Genomic DNA, 11,830 nt, shown 5'->3' on the forward strand with positions numbered 1-11,830 from the left:
TTTCGGGCGGTGGGGTGAACTTCAACATCGCTCACGTTTAGTGGGTGATTTCAGAATTCAGATCCCTAAACGTTTGGATTTGGGGTGGTCCCCTCTGAATGGGGGGGGGGGGGGGGGGGGGGTCTGGGGGGTCTCCACTCTGACAGGGGGGGTCGGCTGGGACCCTGGGGGGAGACCCTGACCGCCTGATGATTCCTGCTACATCGAGACTACATCTACAAGATTTTGATATTGTGTGGATAATAAGACAAGACTAGACTAAAACTATTTCAGAAGACTAAGACTAAATGTGTGTTATTCAAAAGACTAAAGGGCTGTATTTTGATTGTCTTAAGTACCAACTCTCCTTAAAGGACCATTTCCCCCTAATTTTTCAAATATTTCCTGACTATCACGTGGCAGCCCTGTTTTAACTTTTTTTCCTCCACAGTATCTACCAGTAATAATGAATTTATGCCTTATTGGTTTCAAAATATATCACCTGAAAGCTTTAAAAAAAAAGGTTAATAATAACCAAAATTAATATGGGACCAATACCAATACATGCTTATAACCAATGCTTTAACATAATTGTATCACTTGACTATGATTTATATGCTAATTGGATTCCTGGATCACCAAAACAAGGGGTTAGACACCAAAATGATTTGTCTATGATGAATAATAAAGGAGTAATGGTCTTTTAAGGAACTAGCGGCGGCCATTTTGAAAGAGGTCAGATTTTGGTAAACTTTTGATATGTTATTAAGTAAAACTGATACAACAATAAACCACTGTGAAACCTTTTGTTGCAATTTGTTTTGGGCAAACCATATCTTCACCCGCCTATAAGGGCCAATGCAAGAAATGACTTGTACATGATAAATGCACCAAATATGTGTACATTTGTCCATGAAGCATTTCAAACATCAGGCTGCCATATGGATGTCTACAACACTCCCAGTCCAATAGTAGAGGTCAGCTACTGTATGTTGTAAACAGGGACGTGCTGGCCACTGGGAAAAGTGGGACAACTCCCGAACGGCCGGTTCATTCCCGGCCGGACCAGGCCGGCCATTAGGAAAAAAAATAAAATAAAATGTCGGCCTTCGTTCCATTTTGGGGGCTGGGCGGCCAACAAAGTAAATCGTCACTGTCGGGCAGAAACCTCGTATCTCCAAGTTTCAAATTGATAATTTTTTTCGCAAAGCAACGCCCTGCTTCATCATACAAGGCTGTTGCACAAAAGTAGTGAAAACAGCAGATCTACAAGCACACAACGCCTCACGGTGCGAGGCGTTGTGTGCTTGTAGATCGGCTGTTTTCACTAGTTTAAATCATTTTTAAAATGATAAATACAAAACAAACGGTTTTGGACATACAAGGTTTCCACCCGACAACGACGAAATATAACTCATGTACAGTATTGGCCCACTGGCTTGTCACTTGTCATGATCTGAAATGGCAAATCTTTGAGTAGCAGCGCAGCACTATAGAGAGAGATCTCTCTCTATAGTGCGCAATGAGGGCCTCTCCAACTCTTTTTCTCGGGCTGAATCAGGGGCCCAGCATGTCCCTGGTTGTAAATGAACATTCAGCGGGCAGAAACTAAATCACAGACTAAACAATGGCCTGCTGTTTCCCACAGTGTAATGATGAATTACAGGATCATGACTGCCATATGTGACTATTGAAATACAAGTGGAACAGATGTGCATATTATATTCATTTGTTAGTTTAGGATGTTTATTTAAAAAAAATAGATCATGCTAATTCTGAGGTTGGATTAGATTTGTTTGTTTTCTTATTATTATGTGTAATTTCTTTCATAAGCTGTGGCATTGTTACATGAAACTATATCAGCCTTCCAGCACATTCTTTATAGTCTAATACCCTTAATAACCTGGTGAACTCTGCCCCAGGGTCTTGTGATATAATCCGGAGAAAAAAGAAAGAAAAACTCCCACGAAAAAGCTAAGTACAAATTAGACAAAAGTAGCACCATTCATAGATGACAACAAATAGAGTAGCGAGTGATGAAAGAGCAAAATAGTAGTGAAATGAATCATTGATGTTTTTGTGACAAAGCCATGGTTTTAAATGACATGTGCCTTGTGTAAGCTTGTGATATTACTGATAAGAGACCCATTCCAGTTGACGGTCACAGAGAAATGTCACAGAGAAACTGGAATTTGAACTCAAATGTAAGGATTTCTACACGTACAGTAGTGAACACCTGCAGACCTACAACCTTCCATGAAAGGTGAGTTCACTCTTAATCCATTATAATGTTCTTTGATTAATTATTTTGCTACATATTATGTAAATGGTGCATTTACATTTATATTCTTTGTACAAAGAGGATATTTTTAATACAGCTCTAGTTTGTTTAGTGATTACAGAGATTCTTATGCAACGCAGGATAACGTTATCATGACCAACTGAAATCGCTCCATTACAGTTTTTCCTCAATAGAGATTTTTTCTTCCCCCTTTTCTTTTTTAAATTTGCACCGTACAGTACAAACATCTAATTCCCCTCAAACAAACGCACACAAAGTAATATACTTGTACTATAGCACTGACTATCCAGATAACCTTTTCAGAAACACCTTTGTGAGATAAATTGTATATACTACTGTGATGTAAGTATAAAAACCTCTTACATTAGTGGATAAGGGAATACTACTGTAAATTACTGCAGAGGCTATCTGTTTTGGTTATAAATCTAAACTTTGAAATGTCACTGACAAAACATGTAAGGAAGAGTCGATGCACAGTAAAATACCCCATTTTCCAAAGCTTCACAGTATTTCCAAATGCAGCAAATGTACAGCTTACTCAGCATTAGCATCAGTGTTCTCATCATCTCATCTTAGGTCTGATCAGGTCATAATACAGTATCTCATCAACGTCACACATTATATTTGTTCTTGCCAGGCAGTGTGGAGAAAATTCCAGATACATTTTTTTGATGTGGGGGTCAGATACACTTTGAAAACCACTGGAGTAGAGAACATAGTGGAAGAAATGAAGGTCAGTAGGCTATAGGTTATCTTATACATGCACTCAGCAGCAGAAGCAAAGGACAGCTTAACCTCACAGCTTAACCTTGCTCGTTAGAACAGCAAGGAGTGATAATTCTACCCACAGTTGAGAAAATTGAGGAGTACAGGAATACTTCTTTAATTAGTTTAATTAGTTAATTTTCTGCTACTTACTAATGTTGTTATTCTTAATTATTTCTTTATTAATGTTGTTGTTATTGCTGCTAGAGTAATGATGAACCACAACCAACTAATTTTACTAGTGTAGGCCTACTTGAGATGTATGTATTTGTTGAATCTTGGATATACAGGTACGGAGATGGAGAATAATGATCAATAGATAGACGTAGACCGTATAGTGTGGAAGGTCTCAGGGTGCTCATGACCTATGATGTAATTGATTCATGAATTAATGCACACATACATTGTTCTTCTTATTATTATTTCTTATTAATGACCACGACAGAATTTCAATAGAAGGTAAATGTGCTATTTGAGGGGCTGGAGCACTATGTTGTTGCTTTGTGTCTGTGCAGTTACGCTGCTCTGTGGACCGGTATGCTTACAGTATGACCTGTATTACCTCACCTATAATAAACGCTTGGATATGTTCAAGTTTTTACATAGTTTGAGTGATAGTAAAATAGTGCTTGAGAGGACCCAGGTACATGTTTTCATTATGTTCTTCCCCCTTCTCTGACAGTGGCTTCTGTTAGGATCATAATATGATGCATAAATCACACCGACAGGCCATATTTATTGACCGTGCAATTCTGAGTGGTGTGTTAACACTTTAAGGCTTAGTGTTTGCACCTGGTGAAAGAGCTGATGTTGGAATGATTAAAGTACATTATATCCAGTTCAGTTTTTTAAAACTTTTCTTTCTCTGTTTAGGCACCATGCCATCGTGTCCTGCATGGGGAATGTCCTCATTCCTGGGAGTATGTCTGGTCTCCTTGCTGCTCCCATCGCCCTGTGAAGCAGGGAGGATTCTGGTGTTCCCTGTAGATGGGAGCCACTGGATCAACATAAAAGTCATGATTGAGGAACTCCATGCCAGAGGACACCATATGGACGTGATAAGATCATCCACCAGCTGGTACATCAAAGATGATTCACCTCATTACAACACCATTGTCATTGAACAGAAACCTGATTTTGAGGACTTTTTCCAGGAGTTCTTGGATGTCCACATGAAGGTACGCCCTTACAGTTTCATACAGTATACTGGGAGGAAATTGGACAAGTAACCTGTTGGTTGGTTGGTTGGTTGGTTGGTTGGTTGTTTGGTTGATTGATTGATTGATTGATTGATTGAGTCCTTGTTTTCCTCAGTCAAAATCAAAAATGGTTGACAAATAATCAAAACAATTGTCCTATTCATTCAGTCATTGATTCATTCACCCACTAAATCAATCAATGAATTCATGGAATGACGTACATTATTTTTCATCTCTTTCTCAGGCGCAGCGGGAAAGCACCTCAGCGCTCACTTTCTTTAAACTCACCAAAGACTTTTTCTCCATGATCTCTGACGCCCATTATCTAATGTGCGAAATGGTCATTCAAATGCTTGAGGACAAAAACCTGGTGAAGAGCCTGCTGGACGCTCAGTATGACCTGGTACTGACAGACCCTGCGGTCGCAGGTGGAGTCATGCTGGCCAAGTATCTCAAGCTCCCTCTGGTGCTCAATGTCCGCTGGATCACAAGTGGAGATGGACAGTTTGCCATAGCTCCATCTCCTCTCTCATACATCCCTGTGCCGGGATCCGGCCTCACGGACAAGATGAACTTCATGCAGAGAGTCAAGAACATGCTGTTCTACGGCCTCATAGTCTTCCAGCAGAGGATCCTTGTGGGGCCCCATTACGATGCAGTCTGTGACAAATATATCGAAGGCGGTTGTGACATCATGACGCTGCTTCAGGAGGCTGACATATGGCTGTTCAGGTCAGACTTTGTGTTCGACTTCCCTCGGCCCACCATGCCAAATGTTGTGTACATAGGAGGGTATCAGTGCAAGCCGAGCCAGCCACTGCCGGCAGAGCTGGAGGAGTTTGTCCAGAGTGCCGGGGAGCACGGTGTGATCGTCATGACTTTGGGTACACTGGTCAAGGCTTTACCGATTGAGATCGCCGATGAAATCGCCAGCGTCTTCGCCAAAATGCCTCAGAAGGTAACAGTTGTTTCAGCCTTTATTTCCATTTCGATTCGACATACAGTCGTTAATCAGATACACCTTGATTCATTCAATCAAGGTCAATAAAATTGACCATTCAGACCACATCCGGTTTCTGGAGAACTGATCTTCCACTCAACAATACACTTCTTTGGGTACTCAATAATAAAAGCACTACACCCGCTAAATGTCAATCGGATCTCGAGATACGAAAGAGAGCATAAACAGAGATTTTAGTTTACGATGAATTGAAATTAATTCTGATGAATTGTCTGAATAATCAAAAACTATTCTGCAGTTTAAATGTATTTTCCGATGGTCTTCATTTCATTGTCAGGTAATATGGAAGCATATCGGTGAACGTCCTTCTACTTTGGGCAACAACACCCTGATAGTGGAATGGATGCCCCAAAAGGACCTGCTGGGTCACCCTCAGATCAAGGCCTTCGTCGCTCATGGAGGAACCAACGGAGTCCAGGAGGCCATTTACCACGGAGTGCCCGTTCTCGGCATTCCCCTGTTCTTTGACCAGTATGACAACCTGCTGCGTCTGCAGGAAAGAGGAGCTGCAAAGATCATAGAGCTCGCTAACATCAACGGGCGCACGTTTGAGCAGGGTCTAAACGAGGTGCTCCACCAAGACACCTACAGGAAGAACATGGAGAGACTCTCCCGTCTGCACAGGGATCAGCCCATCACACCTATGGACCACGCCATCTTCTGGGTGGAGTTTGTGATGCGTCACAAAGGGGCGGCTCACCTGCGTACTGAGGCCTATAGGATGCCGTGGTACGCATACTACTCTGTGGATGTGTTCCTGGTTCTACTGACTGCTGTAGGTCTCCTCATGTTCACTACTGTGATCATGTTCAGGTTCCTGTGCTGCAGAGGAAGGAGGAAGATCAAGGATAAGCAACAATAACCCAATAGAAAGTTGACTTTGTCCATAAACACGATACAGTGAACTCCTATTTGAACAGTTACATACAGAAAATTACCTCAGATATTTCATCACTCATTGAATCACAAACCCTACGAGCTTATCAAATATTAGCTCTTTCGTGTGCAGTTTTAACATGTACAAAAATCTCTCTAGTTTGAAATCATAGTCATCCCGGCAGTACTGACGGCACCTGGAAGCAGCACTGCAACAGTCTTGAATTCTGTGGGCCTTGTATTGCATATTGCAGGGGTTCTTAAACTGTTTTATACCACAAACCCATATTATGAGCGGAGCTGGGGGTGTGTGTCAAGTGGTTGTCCTATTCACGTTGGTCTCCGTGGGGTTTTGGGTTTCGTATTGGTTTTTCTGGACATTTGTTCCACCAAATCTTCTTCTACTTCTACATGACAGTTTAAGCTGTTCAATATATTCTGCCTAATCAGTTGAAACAGAACCTGAATGTGTAATTAATTATGAAGGATCAGTGTGGTAATGGTTGTGTGTGCAGCTTGTCTCACAACAACCAAGCTGTATTCTATTGACTGCTAATAAAAATGTACTGCCTGAGTGAATGAGGGCCACGCGTTATATGGAGGCCTCGTGAGGGGCAATCTCTAGTTATAGTATTGATGAACTTAAAGAACCAATAAAATCCAAATCTGTGTTTATTTTGATACTTTGAAGCATTTCTATGCTGATGTCAGCATTCTCTTTCACCAACAACACACCCATCCAGAGCGCACATGTAATCTACCACTAAAGATTTTAACAAATGTGAATGTCAAAAAGGTCTCTAAGCTAGCATTTTACACCATCATGATGGCACACTGGTTTGGAGCTACACTGTGATAATTAAGGCCTTTTTCAAGTAGCTAAAAGTAAAGGTGTCAGCACAACTGTGTGCTCTTTTTTATGACCTTTCTATTCTTAGGGATGTGCGTGCGTGCGTGTGCGTTTGTGTGTGTGTCTGAGTTGTTAAGGGGTTGTTATATTTTATGAATGTTTTACTGTATGTGTGTGTCAGGTTCTATACTATGATTGATATGTATAACTGTAGAACAGTCGAGCTTGAGTGTCAAGGATATGCATTGTAGAAGTGAATGTTTAGTCAGAGCTTGCCAGTTCACATGCACCAGCCACATAAAAAACTATTGTACATGTTAAATAATTAATATCAGCAGCTCGCATCTACTACAGTACGTGCTGTAGTTCAAATTCTACTTGTTAGCACAACCTCACGGCTCTCTCCTGCTGTAGGTGCAAAGCCCAACTGCTGTGCGTGTGGGCATATATTAGGCATGACCCCCCCTTTAGACCCCCTTTAATTATTATTTATTATAAGGTATTTAGTGTAGAGGGAAAACAGGAGGGGGCCTAGCATAGAGCCCTGGGGGACTCCAGTCAATTAAGTATACAGGTTTATTTTAATACATCCTGTACAGTCCTAATGGATCCCTGGGAAATTCCTTTCCCTTTTCCCTCTCATTATAAAGTGTATAATAAGGGCCAATGCAAGAAATGACCAGAGCATGATAAATGCATACAATAGATGTACAGAGTGTATATAGAGTGTATATATATATAGAGTGTATATTTGTCCATGAAGCATTGCAAACATCAGGTTGCCATATGGATGTCTATCCTCCCAGTTCAGCTACTGTATGTTGCAAATTAACATTCAACCGCCGGCAAAAAAATTACAGACTAAACAGTCACCTGCTGTTTCCGATGTAGTGCGAGCAAACAATCTTAGGATCATCATTTCCATGTGACTATTTAAATACTAAGGGAACAGGTGCGGGGGAAACGTGTTATAAATTCAAGATGTTTATATAAAACAAATACTTAGATCTGGCAAATTCTGAATTGTTGGGTGATTTTTTCCATTTAATTTCCTGTTTACTTTCTTACACTTATAACTAAGCTGTGGCAGCATTATTACTTGAACCATATCAGCTTTCCTCTCTTTCCAGCACATACTGGAGAATCTAATACCCCTTAATAAGCTAGTGAATCAGGTCCCAAGGTCTCATGATGTAATCCAGAGAAGAAAAACCTCCCACGGCAAAGCTAAGTGCCTAGAGAGTAACTAACTAGACAGGTGACAGAAGGGTCATAGATAAGATGACAACAGACCATATAGTAGTAGGTGAAAGATCAAACGTTTGTGAATCATTGATGTTTTTGTGACACAGTGGTGGTTTTAAATAACATGTGCCGTCTTGTGTAAGCTTGTGTTATTACTGATAAGAGACCCATTCAGGTTGCCAGTCAGTCACGTTCTGGCAGTCACAGAGACTGGAATTTGAACTCAAATGTAAGGATTTCTACACATACAGTAGGTGACCACCTGAAGACTATAACAGGACATTTACAGTAAAGGTGAGTTAACTCTCAATGCATTGTAATGTTCTTTGATTAGATTCATTATTTAGATATTTTGTACACATAGGATAGCTTTAATAGAGGTATGATTTGTTCAGTGATAAGGCAGAATCTTATGCAACCCAGGACAGGGTTATGTACAACTGAAATAGTTCATTACAGTTTTTCTCAGTTGCATAAGCTTTATTCTCAAATCCTTTTCCATGCTTAAAAAAATACACACCCACGGGACAAACTTCTGGGTCCCACTACTATTCAGATAACCCTAAGCAACTGTTCTGATAAGAGTCTGAGGAAATTGAGGAACAGGAATACTTTTTCCTTATTTTACAAACACTATTTTCTTTAACTTCTACCAGTACTTACTACTGCTGTCAGTCTGAATTATCTCATTTCTGTTGTTATTTCTGCTGCAATATTCACCACAAATTAATTTTACTCTTGCAGCCTACAGTTTATGACGTGCAACATAAAATATCTTGAATCTTGAATACAGATTAGATAGCAGTGTTTGAATAACCAGACAGGGAGAATAAGCGCATGATTCACATGACAAGACCAGGAGATGTTGTTTTTGATCTATGATATGAAAGGATGTAAGGGTACTCCTGACCCATTATTAAAACATGAAGACTTTGAGGTGGTGGAGGTTGCTTTGTGTGAGTGCAGTTGCTTTGCTCTGTGGACTGGCATGCCTATAACCTGTATTACCTCACGTACAAATATATTGAACTCTTTGATTTGAGTTCTGGGATTTGTTTTGGGATCCAACTTTAGGATCCATTGTTCATGAAATTCCTAGAAATAGTTTAATATTCAAAAAACAGTTTTCCAGGCCAGGAAAACGTTTGGAATTAATCAAAAATGTTTTGGGAAATGTTTGGATATAATTTACAGTTTTTGGCTATTGATATTGTTAATAAAAAACATGTCCCCAAACATGTCTAGCATTACGTGAAATACTTGTGGCCTAGTGCCACATACTGTACATCTGTATGTTGCACCGTGATACATTATTAGCTTGTAGATCTGTCCTGTTTGTCTCGTGACACCTTCGCTCAAGTCTGCCTTGGTGCATTGATAGCACACTGGAGTAAGAGCCGCATTAGTGCACAGCTGTTAGTGGCGAAAAAAAGAGCTTCTGGGAACTCAGATTGGTGCACTGTATGTTTGCTATACCAGTGGTCCTCAACCTTTTCAGGCTGTGACCCCCAAACTAATCACATTTTCACTGGGGACCCCCACCCTGACGAGCACTTTTATAACACGGTTATATTGTGAAAATAGCAGATCTACATGCTGTGAGCATGTAGATCGTCTATTTTCACAATTTCTGCCTCTAATATTTCACAATTTGACCAATGTTTAATTCGTCATTTTAAAGGTACCAAAAAGTTCTTAAATTGTCACTTTAGAAATGTGCAGTTACCCTCTATACACTTAAACCTTATGCTGGTTTGTTTACTGTTGAGAGAGAAAACAATGTTGCACATTAAGTTAATCATCTGGGGACCCCCCAAAATAATTTGGCGACCCCCCTGGGGGTCCCGACCCACAGGTTGAGAACCACTGTGCTATACAATTACAATTTACCATTTAAGCATTTAATCTAAAGTGACTTACAATAAGCGAGGACAGCACAAGGCTATAGGCCTGGAAATCGGGTAAAATGCTATGGAAACGTTTTGAAAATACATGGTAAATCTGTGTGGGAACCCTGTCAAAAGCACAAGGACAGGCCCTGTTTATTGACCGTATAAGGGGGGGGGGGTAAAAATGTTGAGGCTTGGTGTTTGCACTTTTTGACTATATGTTGAACATAAAGAGAGATGAATGATCTACCGTATGTGTCCACGTTTGTGAAAGGTTTTGCAGAAAGAGTTTTGAATATTGAAATATGTATAAACAGGTGAATAATGTTTATGGTTAGGGAAAGTGTGTGTGTGTGTGTGTGCGTGTGCGTGTGCGTGTGCGTGCGTGCGTGCGTGCGTGCGTGCGTGCGTGCGTGCGTGCGTGCGTGCGTGCGTGTATGGCGGCTTTATTGCGACCGTCAGGGAGCAGTTTACTATGAAAACCTCCACCGGCCGTCCGTCCGTCCGTCCGTCCGTCCGTCCGTCCGTCCGTCCGTCACACGTCACACGTCACACCTTTGCCCTGCTCATATCTCCGCATCAGTATGACATCACACCACATGTGTACACAAACCTTTGTGTACGTTGCTGTGGCAACAGTCTGTTGTTGCTGGTCTGTTAGTGTACGTTAGCAACCACCTTAGCAACCATGGTTTTACCCTAGCAACCAACTGTTTACCCTAGCAACCAACTGTTTACCATAGCAACCATGTTTTTTTACCCTAGCAACCAACTGTTTACCATAGCAACCAGATACGCAGAGCAGGGATCTCCATATATGGGCATAAACAGGTGACATCACACTGATGTCAGATACTCAGAGCAGGGATTTCTCCATAATATATGGGCATAAAAGGGATTCTGTTAGGGATCTCCATATATGGGCATAAAAGGGATTCTGTTAGGGATCTCCATATATGGGCATACAAGGGATTCTGTTAGGGATCTCCATATATGGGCATAAAAGGGATTCTGTTAGGGATCTCCATATATGGGCATAAAAGGGATTCTGTTAGGGATCTCCATATATGGGCATAAAAGGGATTCTGTTAGGGATCTCCATATATGGGCATAAAAGGGATTCTGTTAGGGATCTCCATATATGGGCATAATAAAAGGGATTCTGTTAGCTGTTAGTGATCTCCATATATGGGCATAAAAGGGATGCTGTTAGGGATCTCCATATATGGGCATAAAAGGGATTCTGTTAGGGATCTCCATATATGGGCATGAAAGGGATTCTGTTAGGGATCTCCATATATGGGCATAAAAGGGATTGTATCCCAGATGATGCCCTGTTAGGAGATCCACACTAACAGAATCCATATATGGTCCTACCGACAGCTGCTATAAGCCAACCCTGGCGATAAGGTCTGAGTCGAAGAAATGCTTCTTTCAGCAGTGTGACAGGAGATTTAGGGAGTCTTACTGGTAGTGTGTGTGTGTGTGTGTGTGTGTGTGTGTGTGTGTGTGTGTGTGTGTGTGCGTGTGCGTGTGCGTGTGCATGCGGGCGTGCACGTGCATGAATGCGTGAAATTGAGAGGGATCGCTACAGAACTGTAATAATTGGGTCAAACCTTTTATGACCATATTTTGAACTGGTAAACAACCACAAGAATTCTCAATGATAATATATCACTCTCTTGTTTCTCTTTATTAGGCACC

General features: G+C 41.1%; 1 protein-coding gene across 1 annotated transcript; it reads left to right on the forward strand.

Annotated features, from left to right (window-relative positions):
- Nucleotides 1–2,229: 2,229 nt before the first annotated feature.
- Nucleotides 2,230–6,128, forward strand: LOC308304647 (UDP-glucuronosyltransferase 2C1-like; the record flags this gene model as incomplete). The annotated part of the gene is made up of 4 exons (XM_080749271.1): nt 2,230–2,242; nt 3,920–4,224; nt 4,490–5,203; nt 5,544–6,128. Exons 1-4 carry the CDS (start codon nt 2,236–2,238, stop codon nt 6,126–6,128), a joined length of 1,611 nt encoding a protein of 536 aa, XP_080605397.1. The 5' UTR covers nt 2,230–2,235.
- Nucleotides 6,129–11,830: the final 5,702 nt, after the last annotated feature.

This window comes from Nannobrachium achirus (assembly GCF_963921795.1).
Source record: "Nannobrachium achirus genome assembly, chromosome: 19".
Taxonomy (NCBI): domain Eukaryota; kingdom Metazoa; phylum Chordata; class Actinopteri; order Myctophiformes; family Myctophidae; genus Nannobrachium; species Nannobrachium achirus.